Source organism: Solanum stenotomum, chromosome 2, assembly GCF_019186545.1.
Source record: "Solanum stenotomum isolate F172 chromosome 2, ASM1918654v1, whole genome shotgun sequence".
In the NCBI taxonomy this organism is placed as follows: Eukaryota; Viridiplantae; Streptophyta; class Magnoliopsida; order Solanales; family Solanaceae; genus Solanum; species Solanum stenotomum.
Window position 1 is genome coordinate 18088789 of NC_064283.1, and position 23025 is coordinate 18111813.

A 23025-nucleotide genomic window follows, 5' to 3' on the forward strand; every position below is an offset into this window, starting at 1 on the left:
AAATTGGGCATTTATCCTAAACAAATAAAATTTGTTACATTTGAATTCACACTATAACTATATACAAGCTTGCAACAGAAAAATACATGTAGATAAAGTTTGATATATCGCTAATGATTGATAGTCTTCAAGTTTGATTCTGACGAATTCCTTTCACAAATAATGTCATATATATGTTGCTCTCTCCCATATTTTAACAAATAAAAATCAGGCATGAAAATTACATATAAAGATAATAATTGTGGAGACAACACTAATAATGCTAAAATTAAAAACAATTAAAAAAAGGGAAAGAGAAGAAAGAAACTTTCTTGGAAAAAGAGTTTCAAATGAAAAGAAGCAAAATAAAAAAATAAAAAAAAATTGAAAGGAAATTATGAATGAAAAAGACAGAATGTTGTGCCGTGTATGACATTTGCTTTAGTATTTATAATTAGCAAATCAGCAACATACGAATATGAAAAGATAGATAGCGTACATTAGAGTAATTATAATTGAATAATTTTAATTGTGACTATCTTTAATATTTGAGTGATTTTTTTTGTATTTTAAAATTGAAAAATGGTCAAAAAAATCACAAAAAAATAAATATTTTTTTTGCCCTTAGAGGCATGCCACATTAGCGATTCTAGATTCAGATTTATATATATATATATATATAGATTGTCATAATTTCTTTATTTTTTAAAGAATGAAATGATAAGAAGTTTGATTAATATTTTACGATATATTTTTTTTATCATATTGATAAGCAAAAAATTACCATTTATAGTACTTTTTGTATAGGTTTTGAATATCTAATTTTTTTGTTTAAAATATCGAATGAATATAATTTAATTTAACTTTAAAAATTAGTCAAATTAACTTTCAAAAATGATAACAAACAATTAAAAGTGGACGGAGAGAGTACCTCTATTCCACGTAGTTACTTTTCATTTTTTGGTTTTTAGTTATTTTAAAAATAGAAATAATTTAAAGCAAAACTATAAAATATATGTAATTAATTATCTTGAGTTTATCAACTAGAAAATGTAAATAACGGATAAAACGAAAGAAATTTTTGATAACTCTCTTAAACATTAACTATTAACTTATTTTGAACGTAATGTTGGAAAAAAGCTTTAAAAAATCAATTATTATAGACTAGAAGGAGTAGTTAATAACAATAATTAAAGGACAATTTGTCAATATTATTCCTTTGCTACTCTTCAATTTTTTCAAAAAATCAAAGATAGTTGAAAAAACTATTAAAGAAAAGGATAATTTCAAAAAAATAATAATTAATATATCTTTAGACGAACCTTTTTTTTTGCAAATTAAATTGAAAATGGATGATTATTGAAAAAGATTAAAAATAAATAAATAAATAAATAAACTTTTCAAAACACATGAATCAGAACAAATTTGTTATTGATTGATAAAATAATATGTGGGTGCAAATCTGTTGATTCCTGGATTTTTTCTCTCTTAAGATTTCTCTGTTATTGAAAAGTCATAGTACTATATTGAGTCTCAAACTAGGATGATAATCAATAAAAACAATTAACTCAAACAAAAAAGCTATTTTGAAAATTTTGGATCAAATGAAATTTTTGTATAATAAATTAATGAGTATTCAATTAAACATGGATCATGAAAATTGAAAAAGATAGAGGTGTGCAAGTCCCATATTTATGTAATCACCATTCGAGAAAGCTCCATTCAATTTTTTTTTTAAAATTTTCCATTTAATATATTAAATTATACTAGCTTATATGTCACGAAAGTAGGGTATCAAAGAGTCAAATCTGCGAAGGCTACGTACAACTATATTATTGTCATCAATCTCCATAGCTGACAAAATTCCAATCTTCTTTACAGAGAAAACCCCCAAACCTCTCTCTGTCATGGAGGTGGAAAACAGAGAAGTAGTTCTAATAACTGGCTGCTCAAATGGCGGAATAGGGCATGAGCTAGCTCGAGCTTTTGCTGCTAAGAATTGCCTTGTTGTAGCTACAGCTCGATCCCTTACATCCATGTCCGATTTCCAAAACGACCCACGATTCTTTCTTCAAGAACTTGATGTTTTATCTGAACAAAATGTGACCAATGTACTCACAAAAGTTCTTGACAAATTTGGGCGAATTGATGTTCTTGTTAATAACGCTGGTGTACAGTGTGTTGGGCCTCTTGCTGAACTCCCTTTATCTTCTATTCAACATACCTTCAATACCAATGTTTTTGGTATGCATCGTATTACTATTTAACTTTCAATATCCCTTTATGTTTCACCCTTGAAATTGTAGTTCAAGTGTTTGTTATTATGCCAATTGATCTTGGTGTGTGTGTGTTTATATGTTAATTTTGTTTATTGAAGTTCTTGATGGGTGATTTTTCTTTCTTTAAATTGATGAGAAGTGAGAACAATAAATGGTTAAACAGTGTGAACAACCAGCTTACACTCTCGTATTTTGATAGCTCAGGAGGCTGGTGGGGCCTCCATGGGTAAGCTGAGCTCTTGGTTTTACTGGATTGATTTGGACCACAGAGCAATATGGTCCCCATGGTTTGGTTGGCAACTCACCTGTGCAATGAATTCAGGATTTTCACTAAGGAGGTTCGAAAAATAAAAATATAGTGCCTAAGATTTGAATTTTGAACCCTCCAAACCACTTGGCCAATATCTAGGATGTGTCTGGTATGAAGGAAAGTGTTATCTTGAAAAATATTTTCTAGAAAATAAGTGGGTTTGTTTTCGGTAGGTAAGCAAAAATCATTATCCTAAAAGCATTTGTATATAGTTTAGGCAAATACTATAGGAGGTAGGAGTATGGATGATGGGATGAGGTGTGTTTTGGAGCTAGGGAGGGAAGGACACAGTTAATATGGAATGTCATTAGTAGAGCTTGTTTTCCCACTTTCATTAGGAAATTAATTTTCCTTATTTTCAACGAGCTTATTTTCATAGAGAAAATGTTCTTCAAAATATTTGACCAATACATTTTCCTTCCTACCGCGTTTAGGGAATTCAAAATTTATTTTTTTCAAAGCATTATTGGTTTACTACTTTGCAAGGAATGAAAAATGACTTTGTAACTAACCAAATTCAAACTTTCGAAGCAACTGTCATTTTTTCCGTTAATCAGTAATCTTTGTATTCACTTGAACCATTTGGTTGTGGCATGCTGAATAATTGAGTGTCTCGTTAACATCATTAGCTTGTTGTTGGTGTTGTTCTCACTAATTGTGTTGTATCTTTTAGTATTCCCTATTTCCTTGCTTCTAATATCCTCCTTCTGGAACTAGTAACATGAAGTCTCTCAATATAGAATTATGCACGATTCTTTTAGACACTTGTCTGTAATCTTCGACGCTCTTTGTCATCCTGTTATGTGTTTTTTAAAAAATAAACCTGCATTTGAGACATTATCAGTTAAGTTGGAAATATCCAATGCACATTTAACATTTTCTTTGAATTGTCACAATTGTTGAGAAGTAAAGTCGGGAATGTTTAGTGTTGTTCATGCTAGAATTCTTTTCTATTGGGGAAAGTAAACACATTATTGGAACCTACCAAAGGGAAAAGTTTGTTTTCAATGTATGATGGTTGTAATAAATTAAAATTATGCTAAGAGAGTTAGAAGATGATTGAACTTCTTTAGAAAAAAAATATTGGCAAAATGATTGAACCTATACTACACATGGTTTATATTTCTGTGTTCACATCCTACACTCTTTGTCCTGATAACAAGAAATCATTGCTTTTCCCAAATAACTAATTTTCCATCTTAGTCTGGTGGAGCTGGAATAAATGATTTTTTCTCTCATTTTCTTACTTCTTTTGTTTTATTATTTTCTTTTACTTTCCCCTGGCAGCAGTTTTATTCGCTTCTTTTTTTGTGTTTGTTTATGACATTGTTTTATATTTCCATAGGTCCCATAAGGTTAATTCAATCTGTTGTCCCGCACATGGCATCCAGGAAACAAGGGAAAATTGTCAATGTTGGAAGTTGTAGTGCTTTGTCTCCAGGTCCATGGGCAGGTGCTTATAGTTCATCCAAAGCTGCTGTACATTCATTTACTGATACCTTGAGGTACGTTTGTATGCAATTACTAACTTTGTTTTGGATGCTTATTCTTCGTTGAAGTGCTAGCAATTCTGTAAATAAATTTTACTAAACTGACTCTTAAACTTTACATTATTTATTGTGCCATTGTTATTTGCTTAATTTTTTTTATAAGATTTGTTTGGGTATTACCTGTTCTAATTTCACCTCTTTGAGACACTACATTCTTCGCCTTTGTTATTCTCTTGTGATGAATGATTCAGCTTTTTACATAAGATGTACAGACAGCCGGAAAAGTTTCTTTGAACATGTCCACTTTCTCGCTCCGGTAGTGTTACCTTTACACCGGATAAGAAATCACCTGTTCAAACTTCATTTTTTAGACCAAATTAGCTTTCTGGCCTTGTTTTCCTCCTGTGATCAAATATTCCAACTTTGTAAGCATCTTTTTGTAATACCAATTAGTAGTCAATAAATCTTTCCTTGGAGTAGCTTTTAGAGCACACACAGCTGAGCATATGTTTGGCTACATACTAAGTCATATAGTTCAAAATAGGAAGGTTCAGTCTGGACTGTACACCTAATCAGTACCAAGTTTGTGACAAAAGCAGGCACTGTTCGAACTTGTGGTGTACAATGTTGCAAGTTGATTAGGCTATTGTATCAAGTTCTTAAGTTTTCTAACTAAAACAAAAGATGAATTTCACTCTTGCCAAGTTGAATGTCCCATTTCCTTTTTGTTCTACTTCTATCCCAATAATGATTTTCAGTTTCCAAAGAAAAAGAGTTGATCTTACAACAAAATTTATGTATCACAAAATCTTACCTCTGGTTACTTTTGCAACTCTTTATACAAATTTCTCTTTAATAAATTTTTAACTAAAAAATATAAGTGTAACATGGTCTATCATCTATGATTACATGGATTTGGCTACTGGACATATCTGATACAGATGTCTTCAAGTATCTGCTATGGTTTCATGTAACTTATTATTACTTCTAAAAATATTTCGAAGACTTGGCACAAAGTAACCGACACCAGCATTTCAATACCAGTATGCCAAGGCAAATGAAGAATCCATGTAAATATAGCTTCACATCTTACCTCTTAGCTACAAAGTCTTCTCTTTTCAATTCTCTTCTTAATGTACTTGCCGAGTCAAAATATGCTATTCATTTTGGAACAGAAGAAGGTTATCTGTTGGCTTTTTCTCAAAAATCCTGCGACAGTTTTCTAGTGCATTCCTTCAGCTAAAAGATTTCTTTCTCATTCATTTGCTTGCTTTCTCCTCTACCATCTCCAGCTACTGCCTCCATCATTACCATTTTGGTTATCTGAAATTTCTTCTCTGTCTCAGATTGTCCATATGTTAAATTTTGGGAAAATCTTAGCTTAATTTGAAAATTAATGCAAATCTAGGAAAAAGATAACTGTAAAAATCTTCTAGGTAAGAGAGGTTCACTCAATCAACCAGAGGGTGCTGGTGAATGGGATGCTTAATGATCTGCGCAGAGTGAGGGTTCTATGACCATACTCAAACCTTACCATTGCGAATCTCTATTCTCTAATTATGTGACAGTTAAGGCGAAAAGGAAAAACAAGATCAAATTGAAAAAGTTATTGGGTAGATTAAGGTGTTCCAGCTCAAAATAAGAATGTTCACTTATATAGCAGCTACCTGTAAGGCCTCGTCAGCTTGAATACCCAATCCCAGGCAGTGATACTAGTATTATAGCTCTCAAAACTTAGGATGTCTATTTATATAGCATCACAGATGTTACTGGCTGATGTACCTTACTGCAAGCCGGTGATTAAAGGATGCTAGTTGTTGGCTATGCTTCATTAATCACCAAGTTATTCTTTTTATACCAACTCTAGGTTGTAAGAGAAGATTAGGTGTTGAGCTATTTTTAAAAATAAAATTTTTTTGGATAAGTGAACCCGCAGCCGCTATCCTTTTGGGTGTGCATAGGGTAAACCTCGCTCTTGTGCAATAGCTTGCAAACCACAGAGTTGAGGTCAACTGCACTAGGCAAGCCCCGTGCAACAAGCTCAACCCAATAGGCCAACCTCCTGCTGTTACAGGCAAGGGGTTTGGAACTTGACACCTCTATAATGGAAGTCTTAAATTAGGTGTTATGCTATTGAAAGACTTGTAATATGCTTTTGTGGTGATATGCTGGCTGATGTTCAGATGCTTGGGATTGTATCCTCTTCTAACAGATCATTTCTTCAACTAACTTATTATCATCCACCTATAGGTTAGATGGTAATAAAAGTCTTTATCATTTCCTGATGCCACAGCTGACAGACAACGTTGAGTTCATGTAATGCCTGTCAAAGCTGCTTTACTCCAATGACCAAAGCTTCTGTACGGATCAATTACTTCTACTAACTTACATTTTTCCTCATTGGAATGGCATATGTACGTTTTTATGTTGTAGTCCTTATGGCTCTGCTATGCGCTATTTGTAGACTGGAACTTAGGCCATTTGGCATTGATGTCATCTCTGTTGTCCCTGGAGCTGTGACATCCCACATTGGAGACACTGCCATTGCCAATTACACTCAAATGCCAGAGTGGAAGTTGTACAAGAATTTTGAAGAATCAATCCGGGCACGAGCACAGTTCTCACAAGGCCCAAATTCAACTCCTGCAGAAGAATTTGCAAAGAGGACCGTGAACGCGGTGCTGAAGAAGAAACCTCCAGCTTGGTTTTCTATTGGCCATTTGTCTACTGTTGCTGCAATCATGTACCATCTTCCAATTTTTATCAGAGACTTCATTGTCAGGAAAGGAATGAAGTGTTGATACTGCATTCTTAGATTTGTATCGTCATTTTAACTTCTCAGTGAGGTGTGGTTTCTGTCCCTTATAAGCAAATGTTTTTTCTTGGTTCTCCATTAAATAAAGAGTTGCATCAATGAAATATACGGTGCTCTCACAGGATTGTGAAAGAAATCGTGTTTCCTTCAAATGCAGCTCCTGTATGTATTGACACTTATTTTGTTGTTGAATTCTTGATGGCAGGCAGGTTAAACCAGTTTTACCTTCAAATTATTCGTAATGCAGGGTGGACATCCACATGAATAATATATTTCATTTACATAATAAGAAAACAGAACCTCAGCCATCATTTTCATACTAGAATTCTTTTAAGCAATAGTCAAGTTCAGCCTTATGAACTCCGGAGCTGCTTGCTTCTCTCATTAGGTTAATGGAAAGCAATTCACACCAACATCAAAGTTTTTTTTTTTTTTTCCTCATTCGGTACCCAATAACTTGACTAATTTGAATTTGTGTCAGGGAGAGCCTATAAGAGTAGCACTTCCTATTAAGAATTTTTTTCATAACCAGGGTGGTTTAAAACTGAGATCTATGATTAAGGGAGGAGAAGTCTCATCCATTATACTCACATCTACGAGACTAAGGTAGCTAAATGACAATAATAATCCCATAAAGTGGAGTCTGTTGAAAGGAAAGGGGTGCACAGACCTTACTGCTATTTTAAAAGTAGATATAGTTTTCGATAAATCCTTAACTCAAGAAAGATTAGTACAAAGCAGTATAATCATGGCAAATTTCTATACGCAACCTGACAAATCATCCTAAACAATAGTCATAACAAGATAAAACTATAATCAAATTGTCAAAACCTACCGATACTACGACTAATAGCAAGCTCCCGTACTTATGCCTCCTTTGAAATCTCGGATACTTACTAGTATTATATACTTTTAAATATTAAACTATAGGCATCGTGACAAACATTTGAAGTAGGAAAAATAGCAACAACGATACTACTTAAAACCCCTCAAATGCACAATGAGTTATCCAAGTTAGGGTGTGTTCGGTACGAAAGGAAAAAGTTTTCTCAAAAAATAGTGTTTAATATGTAAGAAAAAAAAATATTTGTATGTAATCTAAACACATAGTATATGATAGCGATGAGTGTGGGGGGTAAGGGGTGGTGGGGATGGAGTGAAGATAAGGCATGTTGGAGGATGGAAAAGACGTAATACGTGTAAAATGCCACTTGTTTTCCTAGAGAAAAACACTTTTTTTTTTTCAAAATTTTTGAACTATCGAATATGAGAAAACTGAAAAAAGTTTCTTCCATAACACACCCTTAGACTTAGCACTTCATAACTGACATTTGGACCGAAAACAGAAATGTGCTGAAAACAAAGCTGGCTATTTCATTTACCAAGTTTATGGGAGACAGAAAAACCTAGGTCTTCTATCCTGTTTAACTAGTAATACAAAATTCTCAGCAGCCATCATGCTAATGTTACATGTATGATGAAAAGGAAAAACAGAAAGAATCCCGAAGAAATCAACACTAACAACATCGGATGAAGACTACTATCATCGCAGAATTTTCTAAACTGTCTTGAAGATGGAAAAATAAACACTAATGGTAATCTATTACCTGCACTATCAGCTGCTCTTGCCCTGTATATAACACTATGCGTCGGTTCATGATTTGTCCAAAGAACCTCCTATTGTTCACATCTAGAAATTTGTTGTTTCTGATACCAACAAGTAATGGTCAGCTTGAAAAGAGTACTCCTCTCTCATTGTTGTGAATGATATGGTTGAGAATAGTACATCATTCCAGGAGGCTGGACAGGGGTGACAGGACGGAAATTAGGAGGGGGAGGAGGTTGTTGAGGTAATGGTGCTTGTTGCTGTTGTGCTACACCCTGCTGCATCATCGACAATGGTTGCTGTGTCATAGTCATATACGACGGAGGTGCTGGTGGAGGTGGTACAGATGGCAAGGCAGCAATACTCCCATAACTATAAGGGCTCATCATTCCTGCTGATGGCTGTAAATACTGCTGGGATGTTGGATTAGTAAGTGAATGATACTGACCCTGATGCACTGTGGGATGAGGAGCCAGCATGGACTGATAAGGGTTACTTGGGGGAGGATTATGTAACTGTGCTGACATTAAAGCATTTGAATCAGATAGAGTGTTTTCTGGTTGTGAAATGTAACTGTTGGTGGCCAGATATGATGAAGGTTTTGCAAGCCCAGCAGATTTTGCCGCCTCAGCAGCAAATGTAGAGAGGACGGACGACATGATATACTGAGAGGAGCTAGAAGCTGTAAGCTTGTCAGCTACCTCAGCTGCAATTGCTGCAGCTGTCTTCTTGCTTGTTTGTCCTGCTTTTCCATAGATGTCTGGTGTAGTTGTTGTACCCAAAGGCTTTCTTTCTCCCACATAATCTTCATCATCCAGATACTTTCGCATGTTGCTGGCTTCCCCCGCCTGTGCTTCTGCCACCTGAAAATCCAATAGATAAAATTAGTTTGTATTATTATAAACTTGGTGCTTTTGACTAAGAAATCACGCAACACACTTAAATATTTAGAATGCTCAGAAAGAAGAAGCAACATTCAGCTAAGGTCAGAACGATATACAAACCCATCCACTGTATTACCATTCCATGGTAGAGAACCAAATCGTAAAGCAAGTCCAGACAGACTGCCAGTCAGTGTATCAGTATGACAACTCAGTGGCTTCAGCTGATAAAATTCACTTTCTATCAAAAATTCTATATATCTCAAGATTCGAGTATATCCAAATTTCCATCTTATCCACATGTCTTATGCCACTATGCGTCTAGAGAATTGCCGTGTGGACACAAGAAATGGCAATAACATCGATTTTCATACTATGTTCACACATCTCTCCCCAATTTCCAATTATTTGGGGAGGTGTTCGAGAAGCAGCATGGAACCCAACACCTCCCTTTCCCACTCATTGTATCACATATTGAAGTCTTCCTTCACTCCAATTCTATTTTCTACCGTCCAACAACACCAACATCCCACCCCATCCGCAAACTCAAAAAAGGGACAAGGATAGAGCATATAACTAATAGCAGTGTAAGAAAACAAAGTAATAAGCTTAAAATTAATGAGTGAGAAAAAAACCTGTATCTGAGTCCGAACGCTCTCTAGTTCAGATTCCTGACAAAATTAAGAGACAATGAGATGGACGATAAGTACAGTACCATTTATGCCAAAAGAATAGGAAGATTGAAAAGATGCATTTATTACTTACCTGTTCAATTAATGCTTCCCTTAACTGTGAAACAAGGGTCAATCTATTGGTCTCAACAACTTTTAGTTTCTCAATGGATTGTTTCAACATCCTTTCTTCCTCCTCCAGTTCTTTGGACAAGGTTTTTCGTTTTGGATGTTTTGCTGCAACACAAGATAATATGCTCTTAATTCCCAATTGTAATTTACAAGTAACAAAGTTTGGGAAAAAGGACCATAAAGAGATGTCTAATCTATCATTCTGTCAAGATCTCAGCCATGTAATTCTATTAATCTCATTGGTGTTCGGGCCAACTTGCCTATACAGCAGGAAAGTACAGGTTTCTATGGTATCCGGTCCAAAAGGCTGGGGCAGATAGGTGCCAACCAAGTATGCCAGCTGGTATTCGAACCCGAATTCTCCATGCTGTTACACCCATTACCTCAAACACCAGATCCCCTAGGAGGCATGATTTTATTCCTTTTTATCTGTAAAAGTTATGCAAAAATGATATTTTTTTCACTCTCTTGGATTGAGAATCAACCATTGTTATTTCAATTATTGATTATCACTAAATCACAGGCTTCAGTATATCTTCATCATCCACCCTTTTTATAGATATTGAGGTGTACTAAGCTCATTGTCAACATAATGAGCAATCCATGCAGACGTGTTAATTTTGCATTCCAATAGAGAACTAGATTACCTCTTGCAAGGGCCATGTCAACATCCTTTTCCATCTTTCGCACATGGTGAACAGCAGACTTGCATTTGCTCATTTCTTCATCTTCAGTAGAATGCTCACTGACTACCAAGTGCAATGCTGACACTATTTTTTCAGCTGTTCCTCCAACGGTCAATTTCTGGTTACAAAGCAGTGTTAAGAACAAGAAGTAATACAGAAAGCAAGATAAAGCAATTAAGTAATCAGTGGATACAAACAAAAATGCTTTATGAGGAACATGTCACCGTTTTTGGACCGATGCTCACCGTTCTTATGGACCGCGTGTCCCTTTTAACTATTCTGACAGAACGACTTCGCTTTCTTCCAAACTCCAGTGGTGGTGGCAGCTCTTCTCCAAGCATTATATCTTTTAGGCTCTGTGTTCGAGATCCAAAAACCTTCCTTTCTTCCCATATTTTAACCTACAAACCATTTCAGCAAGAGTGTCAAACTACTATATCTTCTTTTTTTTTACCGAAACAGACAGTCAAACTATCTCAATAATTTCCGAGCAACAGGTTGATCAGACACTGAAAAACAAGAGTAAAAGTAGGCTGAAATTTTGCGTTTTGTGCTGTGCCCTGTCCCTACATAAGCTAGGGTATGGGGGCCAAAAGTTCAGAAGCAAAATGGCAAGAAGCATACCAATCTGGAAACTACATTATTTCCATGTTCATCGCCTTTTCCGACAATCTCCTTGAGTGCTGAAGGAAGAACCTTCCAAAACTCGGTGACAAACTCATTTCCTTTACGCTTGCTGTTTTGCAGGATGTCATTGGCAAGGTACAGTAAAGGGACTTTCTTAGTCATTTCGGAACTGTGGAACTGTTTACCCCATGTTGTAACAACCAGCTCTGCTTTATCTTGGTGGAAAATGCACCAATGGGACAATGCTGCATTAAAAACCAAGACAAACAATGTTAAAGGAAAAAAAGTATGAATTGGGATGCAAAGTACCAGATAGAGAAGCAAAAGAAATGTTCCCCAAGTATCACTCCAAGTGATGATCTTATAAGGTTCAAAGCCAATATGCAACTAAGGATTTATAAATGGAAGCAAAATGAAAACAGAAAAGCCACAAGATGGTAGAGAACAAGACAAAAGGGAGACATTATCTGGTATGTATTAACACATGTGAATGGAAAGATACGCCCTTTTGGTTTAGTTTGCTAGTTGTGCATTCCTCAAATGAGAGCAAGAAGAGTTCAAACTGCAAGTGAGAAGGCTTGAACTTCATATGTAAGCCCCAAAATTTAAATATACATAGCAATCATCAGTATGGACAAATTTACTACTCCCTCCGCCCCGATTTATGTGGTACTGTTTGATTGGGCACGTAGTTTAATAAAAAGAGAATTACTTTTAAAACTTATGGTCTAAAACAAGACAGACATTTGTGTGGCTATAAATCATATCTTTAGGTAAAATGAGAAGTTTAAAGATAAATTGTTACAAAATAAGAAAGCGTGACATTCTTTTTCTGGGATAGGCTAAAGAAGTATGTCATATAAATTTGGATAGGAGGAGTAAAAGATTAGCTCCATTTGTTTGTAAGTTAAAAGTAGGTTTGAAGACCCAACCTTCTACTTTAATCTACTTGTGGACCTCAGATAGGAGAAATGCAATCTTATTCTAACAAGATGGAGTGGGAGAGAGGAATGAATTGTTTTTCTTTATATGGAGGGGAGGTGGGAATCAGTTAATTTGTAAAGGCAAGATGAGAGTTGGTATGAAAAGTAACAAGCAGTTACCCCTAAGATTTAAGAAATACAATGAAAACTTCCCTAAAAGATTAAATGAGATAACTTAAATTTGCAAATGCCAAAATACCATAAAGTACATAGAAGTACTTGATGTATGTATACAGAGAATGCACCTAGATCGCCAAAAGTAGGGTTCAAGGCTATGTATAACGATAATGACCAAAAAAGAAACAGTTTATAAGGACAGTCACCACTCTTTTCTTTTTGATAATGGTGGTATCCAAGTTAACTTGTTCACACCTCGACAAGTCCTAATTAAACATCATTCAGATTCTACCAAGTCTTGAGTTTTCATTTATACACGTCCAAACTATATCAACAAATGATACAGAAACAAGTATCTTCTTAGTAACACTTTGGTTAATGCTCTAAAATGTGGAGCTTGTCAAGAACAAAATACAAGCTGAAGCAAAATCTCAGCATGATTGAAGTAAATGAAGCACACATCAACGTCAGTTAGGTAAAGCAAATGTCACTGATCTCAATGGACACTGGCAAACATGAGATGTACGTATGCAGCACCAGCATTACTTCTTTCTAGATCAAACATAGAGGACGAAAGGGCAGGAATTTTCCATCTTCACCTTTTTTCCTAAAACGTGCATCCTCAGTGCTAAATTGGTATCTTAATTACTTCTTCAAAGTTAAACTAAAGGATATTTGAGTAACAATTTTCCAAAAAATAAATAAATCATTCTTATGGAATTAAACATATTCAACTTGTAGTAGGTCTTTATTGTTTAGGTCTACATTATCTAAATCCAATTGAACTCCACAAACTGGCCAAGTTGATTCTCAATACGAAAAAATAAGACAATCAAGTAAATTTAGTATACATTTACAAGTAAACACACAAATCAAATACCATCTGTGAAACTAATAAGATTAGTAGATCAAAAACTAATCTAAACAGGGAAGATTGATAGACCATCTATCCCTATACAAAATTCTGTATGAACAACTACAAGTACTAGTCAGATTCAACTGGAGGTACAAGTCCTTACTCAATTCTGTCAATTCACAATGAAACAACTACCAAGATCTAAAAGAGACATCAGAAACTGAGTTCCAACAAACATTTCCATTAATGGGGTAAACATAGCAAATTCAAAAAAAGAAAAAAAAAGAAAAAGATTCTTACTTTCAATGCACTGCTGAGTGGTGTTAAGCTTTGAAAGCTTGTCTGCAAGAGTCTGCTCATTCAAAACACTATTCATCCTACCTTCCCTCTTCACCAAAAAAGTTGATGAAATCAATTCAGAACCTAAAAACAACAACAAAGCAAGCAAAACAACTGATGGAAACAAAGAATTCGAACAAAGTTTCAATCTTTAATCCAAGAAATCAAAAGGGGTTATCCTAAAACCATCCAATTGAGCAAATGCTGATTCAAAACTGAAAACAAATGCTCAAAATTTTGGTAAATTCCATTTGAACAAGTAAAGAAAAACCCTAGAAACAACCCCCAAAACTAATAAAGTTTTGAACTTTCAATCAAAAACCACAAATCAAGATTAGCAAATCTCAAGAATGAAACAAAGCCAAGAATGGGGTTTTGTTTCAAGAAGGTTTAGAATTGGGGAACCCCATCACGAAAAAAGACTGAAAAGAACCCCAAAGAAGAGATTTTTGGGCGTTGTGATACAGAGTGAATGAACAAAACAAAACGTATATATAAGAAGAGAAAGGAGGGAAGAAAGACAAAGTGATTCTTAATTTTTCTTATTTTGACCTTTTCTGGATTTCAACAATCTATTTGTATAAATATTCACATTTTTAGCCTTCTAGCAGTCTACATTATTTTTCTGCTATGTTAATTGTCTTGCCATCTATTTTTTTTTTTTAATTATTATTTTTCTTTAAATGGATTTTCTTTTTTTCATATATTATTGTGCACGTATTGGAAAAAATCGTTATTTTAGGACAAAAAATTAGGATAAAATCATTTTTATGTAGGATTGTATTGATTATTTGATTTTATTGTACAAATATTTACAGAATAAATAAATATCAAAAGTGAAAGCGTTTGTTAAGGAATTATGTAGAGAAATATGATACAAATATAATGTATTTTATAATTTATATAAATCACACTAGATAAAAGAAAATCTAGAGAAATAAGAGCTAAAATGAGGGGATTGTTTGCAGGGCCGACTCAACAAGATTGGGGACCTAAAGCGAAACTTAAGAGAGGGGCCCTAATATTTTATTTTTTTCATCATAAATACTTTAGTTTAAAATCTACTTTTCTAGCTTTTTTAGATGCGAAGTCATTAGTTACTATTTTATAATCGATTTGTTTTAATAATTCTTTTTCAATGGATGGTATAACTAATACATTTAATCTCTCTTGAGACATTGTTGATCTTAAATAAGATTTAATCAACTTTAGTTTCGAAAAACTTCTTTCGGCCGAGGCAAATTACATGAACTATTAACACTATTCTGTAAGTAATGTGTGTATTTTGAAAAGAATCAAGTCTTTTTATTTGATTGAATACTTTCTTTAGATCAATATCTTCTACTTGAATTATTTCTATTAACACTTTTAATTCAAAAAATAAATCTAAACCATCAATATCAAGATAACTATTATGGGTTAGAGAAAGTTTAGGGTTAAGACAATATTTTTTTGAATTCTCATCATCTAGTGATCTCAAGTTACCACTAAATAAGAAATCATAAAAAAAAATCATATGCTTCAGTTGGTTCAAATTTATTTTGAAGTGAAAAAATAGCTTTATCTACACTATATATTCAACTCATATGCAATTTTCTTAGTAGAAAATAGAAATCATAGCACCCATAGTACATATAATTTTTTTTAAAAAAAATAAGTAATTTTTTTCCCTAAAAAATAGGTCCCCCCAAAAATATGGGGCCCCAAGCGATGACTTTAGTGGCCTAGGGGTTAAGATGACCCTGATTGTTTGATGTTGATACTTGATATTATCAAATTGAGAAATTAGATGAGTAATTGTATTATTTTTTAAAGAATATTCGTCTGTAGACTATTTTATTGCTTAGAAAAAATAAATCAGTACCCGACTTATTGAGGTGGACGAAACAAAATTAAAATTAAAATTAAAATTAAAATTGTAAACTCTAAAAAATTCTATCATTTGAATTAATTACAAAATTTTATTTTTTCCTTCTCTTTTAATATCTAGATACATCACTCCATATCTATCATATATTATAATTTGGTTTGTGTACAATGTATCTAGTACAAATGTTATTGTTGATACATAACTCCAATTATTTCAAACCTAAATTAGTATGAATCTGGTTTATAGTTATGTATCTGAATTCTGATACATAAGTTATATATCTGTTACATAACTTATGTATCGTTTGGTATGTATCGGGCAAAGAAACAATGTTTCCGTGAGTTCTGAAATTATTATAATTTGAAAAAAATTCGAGATAGAATGTAATTAGCGCCCAAATTATTGAGGTTTTTGCATATTATACACACACAAAAAAAAACTATGCCAAACAATACCTAAGGACCTCTAGGATAGCCATATATAGTCTCAAGTTTTATACTTTTAATACTTGAGTACCTTAGGAATTTTTTTCATGGTTGCTTTTGTCGGCCTTATATATATATATAATAAGACTTGTGACTTAATTACCGCGATAGTGTGTGTTGATTTACTATGTGAAGGAGAAATTTATTTTTTGATGTATAAAAAAAAGATACTCTATCACGATAATTAGGTCACAAGTCTTATTATATTGAAATCTGAATGGACATACAATAATACTTGTGTTAAAATTTTATACTCAATAGATAAGAAATATTCTAATGGAGAAATACGTTCTTAGATTCTTTTTTATATGGTTGCTAAAAATATGAAGACTATAAAAACAATGATAAATATGGTTGGAATATATATGTCAAGAAAATTTACTCTTTGCGATAATTAGATCGCAAGTCATTCTAACTTCTATATGATACTTTTGTTAATTTTTTAATCTCAACAAATATAAATTAGGAAATATATAATTGATGGGAAATACATTGTCATTTTAAGATGTATTCAAAAAAAAATTACTCTATCGCGATGATTAGATAGCAAGTCTCACAATATTAAAATTTGAATGGACATACATTATATTCAACATATTATCACTGAGGCATACGTTATATATATATATATATATATATATATAATTAAAATAATCTCACTCTTTATAAAAAAAAATAAAAAAAATAATGATGGTATGAAATACTCGTTGGGGTAAGTGAGGAAATTGAAAAAAGTCGAATATAAAGGAAATATACACATACATACATGAAAGGTTGCATGTGTATTTTTACGTAGTATTGACTCTTTTATATATTTACTTCGACTTTTAATTTATAAATATAATCTTTTAATTTATACCTTCTTAGTTAGTCTTTTACATGCGTAATTGATCATATTTTGAATTAATCTTTTTTAAAAAGAACATTGATGATGGTATGAAATAGTTGTTGGGGTAAGTGAAGAAATTTTTAAAAAAAGTCGAATATAAGAATATATACACATACATATATGAAGGGTTGCATGCGTATTTATTACGTACTATTGATATTTTTTTATATATTTACTTTGACTTTCGATTTATAAATATAATCTTTTAATTTAAACCTTCTAAGTCAGTCTTTTCATGTGTTACAGGATTTAATTATTTAACTGATCATATCTGAATTAATCTTATAAGAAAAAATAAACAAAAATAATAATTGGGGTAAGTGAGGAAATTGAAAAAAAAATCAAATATAAAGGATATATACATACATATATGAAGGGTTACATGTGTATTTATTATGTAGTATTGATATTTTTTTTATAGATTTGCATCGACTTTCAGTTTATAAATATAATCTTTTAAGTTAAAAGTATTTCAAAAAAATATACTTTTAAAAAAGCAGTTTTTAACAACAATGTCAAACAGATCAATTCTTTACGTATGTTATAACATTTAATTATTTAACGGGTCATATCTTGATTAATCTTTTAAGAAAAATAAACAAAAAAGTAATGATATGGTATGAAATAGTCGTTGGGTTGCATGTGTATCTATTATATAATATTGAGCTTTTTTTTATATATATTTGCTTCGACTTTCTATTTATCAATATAGTTAAACCTTTTTAGTCAATCCTTTACATGTGTTATAACATTTAATTATTTAACTGGTTATATCTTGAATTATTTTTAAAGAAAATATATAATTTTATGTTTTATATATATTATTTGAATAAAATCTTAGTAGTACAATTTTCTATAGTCAAAGTATATTCCTAAGAGTGATAATTAATAGGAATATGCTAAAATATATTTTCTCCTTCTTCTATTCCTCAGTCCTAGTAGAATGCATATGAGTCGACATTTGAATTTAGTGACATATTTGTATTATTTTGCAACAATAATATAATTACTTTTGCTTCATCTCTAACATGTATTCTGGAACCAACATGGGTTGTGGTGCATTGGTGGAAGTGTTTCACCCTTAATCAGAGATCTCGAGTTCAAGCCCTGGGTATGGAGAAAATCCTGTTGGGAGCGCCACCCCCGAATGGGCCCTGCAGTGCGCGATCCGAATTTAGTCGGAGCTCCAATGTGGACTCCGGACACCGGGGTGGGAAACCAAAAAAAAGACACGTATTCTGGTTAAAATCCATAATATTTATTTGAATGTATATGTGAACATGTGTTCACTAATATTTTGAAATTAATGCTCAAGTTCTTTAAGTACAAATATCTTCATAGCATGTCCATGTAAGATATTCAATTTTTACTAGGCAACTTTGATGGTGTACTTTTTCATTAATTGTTTTTTGCCATTTTTATATTTGAGCTTTTCTTTCTAATTAGGGGATAGATCGCCAAACTAGTTAAATATTTTTTTCTAGTTTCTCTTTCATTAATTTCTTTTTTCCTTCTTTATATTTTGGCTTCTCTTTCTAATTAGGGGATAGATGGTCAAAAACTCAAAATAGTCAAAAAAAAATAATTTCTAGTTTCTCTAATGGATATATAATTAGAAAACTATACAAAATAGTTCTAATTGTAAAATTATTATCCAAATTAGACTCAACCCAAATTATCTAGAGCAAATTTACATAAATAATATATTATATAACGTTATTTACGAATTATAACATATTTTTTATTCTTACACAAATTAGTGTTACTTTTCTTACCACAAATAGCATCAACCAACAGGGAACTAGCCGTCCGCATAGCTTAACATAAGCTCAATGTGTTTAATCTATTGGACTGAGGGAGTATTATCATATCTTTAAAATAAATGGCCAATTCATTTTAAAAATATAATACATTTTTAACATATCTTAAATATAATAATTCTAATTATATTAAAATAATATTTGAAATTTAGATATAATACATTTTTAACATCGCTAATAAGAGAAAAATATATACAACAATTGTAATACATTTCAAATTCAATATTTTCCTATATAAGATATTATAGGCATGTTTCAATGCACATGGTGAATATATAACTAAAATATTTTTAATACAAATATGTCAAAAGTATTATATGTGAATTTCAAACATTCCGGTACTATTTAAATTAGTTTACATTATTAGAAATGTATTATATTTGTTCTGGAATAATAATTATCGAATTTATAGTAATGTATAATATTGAATTCGAATTATATTGTAACTATCGTTTATATTTATACAATTTTAATATAATTTTTCCGGAGATTCACCTCTTCTTTTTCAGTAAATCACCACCATTAGACCACTGATTGATTATATTTAATACAGTTTTGATACATCTTTAATACAATTTTCCAGAACTTCACCTAATATATAACTAAAATATTTGTAATACAAATATATTATAAGTATTATATATGAATTTTAAATATTCCAATACTATTTAAATTAGTCTACATTGTTAGAAATGTATTATATTTGTTTCGGAATAATAATTATCGAATTTATAATAATGTATAATATCAAATTTGAATTGTATTATAAATATCATTTATATTTATACAACATATCTTAATACAACTTTAATACAAATTTTCAGAGCTTCACCTCTTCTTTTTCGTAATCACTATCACCAGACCACCGATTGTTTATATTTAATACAATTTTGATACAACTTTAATACAAATTTTCAGAACTTCACCTAATATATTTTTGTACAATTTTAATATAGATTTATATCAAATGATTATTAAAACAAAAATTATGTCATCTATGGTAATAAAAACAAAGTAACACTTAAAAGCGTAATTAATCAAATAAAATATATTATTTATGTAAAAATTTCAACTATTTATCCGTAATGGATTCATGGTCCAAACTATTTGCCCACTTACACCACTTTCTCATTTCTTATTTCGCGATGATGACATTATTAATACGATGAAGTAATCATATGTGATACTTCGTCGGTATATTGATACTATATTGTAATCATATAGGATTGACTTAATCCTCAGTGATACTCCGTCGGTATGTTGATACCCTATCGATATCATATAAGATTTGACTCTTTTTTTAAAAAATAAATAAGAAAAAAAAAGAAGAGAACTATTAAAGTCATAATCTTATTTATTAAACTCTAAACTAGTAGAAAATATATTCTTCGTGATACTCCATCAATATATTGATACCATGTCTGTATCATATATGACTAAGCTTAATCATATGTGATACTCTGTCAATATATTGATACCCTATTGGTATGATGTAAGATTGAACTCTTTTTTTAAGAAACAAATAAGAGAAAATTATTAAAGCCACAATCTTATTCATTAAACTCTAAAATTAGTATAAAATATATTTTCATGTTTTTTTTCTCTTTTTGCAAATTTTTAAAAAAGTTGTATCTAAATTATGACTCTTTTTAAACTGATTTTAAATTAAAATATTGAAGAAATGAAACATACCTCAATGATAACACGATAGTATGTAAATATACCATAATGGTATCACAGATGATTGAGTAGTCTCATTGAAGAACTGAAGCAAACCTCAATGAAAACACTGCTCAATTACTCATTGATACCGCCAGAGTATATTATACTTTGATGGTATCAAGGAGGAAAAAACCATCCTTCAATGACGACACTGCTCAATTACTCTTTAATACCATCATAGTATATTGGGCAAAGGGCCAAATATACCCCTGTACTATTGCAAATAGTTTACATATACCCCTCGTAATACTTTCGGGATAAATATACCCTTACCGTTATACTTTGGGCCAAATATACCCCTCATTAGTTAAATATTTGAATCTCAATCTTAAAATAGACAAGTGGAGGGTTGAGATTAATTTGAAGTACCCATATCCTTTTGGACAAATTACATAACTACACTCCTTTACTTACCTTAATATCCATTTATCCCGACTTATTTCAAAAATTTCAAAAATCCCTTATTTACCTATGTATCCCGCATGTATCCCGTGCACAACGCTATGTATCCCGCTATGTGAAATGTATCAAACGCTATGTGTCCCGCATGTACCCATGAACAACACTATGTATCCCGCTATGTGGAATGTATCAAACCTAATGTATCCCGTGCACAACGCTATGTATCCCGCAAACATCATTTTTAAGGGATTTTTGGTAAATAGAAAACTAGAAGGGATAGGATGTTATTTAGTACCTATAATATGTGGTTCCTATAATTTATACTATCCTTTTTTGTCCAAACAACCACCCAAAATAACTCATAACCCAACCCAAATAAAGCTTCTAATATCAACATACAACAATGGAGTAATGCCACGAAAATAACAATCTTCGATTCAATTTTGACCACTTCAATAATAACCGTATTCATCTAAGTTGATGATTCTCAACATCCGAACACACATAGTCACTTCAAAATCTCAACAACTTGAAATTTTGATGAGTCAACAGTGAAAAATTATTGAATAACTTAGATTTTTTTTTAAAACTCATCGTCAAATTTAAAGAATCCAAAAGGCCAAAACTGAATTTAGCTCAATAATATCCGCCAAGAGAAAATCTCAGCTAAAAATATACTACCCCAAATTTTTTTCAATATTACATTGATTTACAACAACTTCCATTCACAAATTTTAGAAGTAATTCTGCCATAAATATGAATGTCAATTCGAAGATCCAACAATTTCGTTTCCTACTTCTCCACCGAATGTGCCTTATAATTTTAGCGGGTGAATCGAAACCAATGAAATTTCAAGCACCATATCAGTTGAACTTTCAAAAATTTCAGAATTAAACCGAGACAATGAACTCAATAAGAACAACATACAGTGAACTATTTTTAAAAATTTTGGAATTTTTTTCATCGTGTTGTATTTTTGATTGGCAAAACAAATGAAAACAGTAAATATAAAAACCGAATGCGTGTACTGCGTGAAGCTAATCCATTAGCAATGTTTTTGACAAACATTTGGTTGTGCTTTTGTTTGCTTATAAATGGGTTTGGGCAAAAAAGTGTTTAAGTGGGTTATTTTGGGTGATGGTTTGGACAAAAGGATATGGGTACTTCAAATTAATCCCAACCCTCCACTCGTCTATTTTAAGATTGAGATTCAAATATTTAACGGATGAGGGGTATATTTGGCCCAAAGTATAATGGTAAGGGTATATTTGGACCGAAAGTATAACGAAGGGTATATGTAAACTATTTGCAATAGTACAGGGGTATATTTGACCCTTTTCCGTAGTATATTTATATACTGCAATATACTGTGATGGTGCATTTAAGGATAAATTTTTTACTTTTTTGGGTATAAGTGTTCTTTCCCCTATATAACTAGCCGTTACAAAATGATGCATATTGGATATATAATATTATTTATTTTTAGTTCGGTATATTAGTTCAATTTGAAAAGAAGCACAAAAACATATTTGTGATTTATAATGTGAATACAAGTCAATACATTTTAATACAATAGAGCTACATTGACCACAAACACCTATTTAAATAATTACAATTAGAGATTTTTATGGAATAAAATTTCTCTTTATTGATCGAGTTAGGTAAATATGATCAACGTTCATTATTTTCATAAACTTACATATAGGGCAGATGAATAAGAAGTTCAACAGACCAATTTTAATGTTCCACATTCAATTTTACTAAACACTTTTTCTTCTTCTTCTTTTAAAAACTTCGACGTACCGTAAATATGAAATATGAAACATATCGAGAGGATTTCATATTTAAAATTTGAGATTGTTTAGAGGAGATTTTGAGTTGGTAGAGATTGAATAGTCCGTGTATACTTCATGTATAGTCAGGTATACTTCATGTATAACTACACTATATTCAGTTTTTTGAGCGTATCATAATGTATAGCTCATGTATAGATACGCTATATTTAACTTTTTGAGTGTGTATCATAATGTATAATCAATGTATGACTTTTAGATATTTTTTATGT

The 23025-nt window shown here is 31.8% G+C and overlaps 2 protein-coding genes across 2 annotated transcripts; one reads left to right on the plus strand and one right to left on the minus strand.

Moving 5' to 3' along the window:
• Positions 1-1813: 1813 nt before the first annotated feature.
• Positions 1814-7077, plus strand: LOC125855238 (short-chain dehydrogenase ptmH-like). The gene is made up of 3 exons (XM_049534942.1): positions 1814-2223; positions 3914-4073; positions 6523-7077. The coding sequence occupies exons 1-3, from the start codon at positions 1887-1889 to the stop codon at positions 6857-6859; spliced, it is 834 nt and encodes a 277-aa protein (XP_049390899.1). The 5' UTR covers positions 1814-1886; the 3' UTR covers positions 6860-7077.
• Positions 7078-8227: 1150 nt separating this feature from the next.
• Positions 8228-14319, minus strand: LOC125855223 (uncharacterized). The gene is made up of 7 exons (XM_049534918.1): positions 13733-14319; positions 11474-11721; positions 11095-11250; positions 10811-10967; positions 10126-10268; positions 9996-10031; positions 8228-9342 (listed from the first exon to the last, which is right to left on the minus strand). Exons 1-7 carry the CDS (start codon positions 13806-13808, stop codon positions 8626-8628), a joined length of 1533 nt encoding a protein of 510 aa, XP_049390875.1. The 5' UTR covers positions 13809-14319; the 3' UTR covers positions 8228-8625.
• Positions 14320-23025: the final 8706 nt, after the last annotated feature.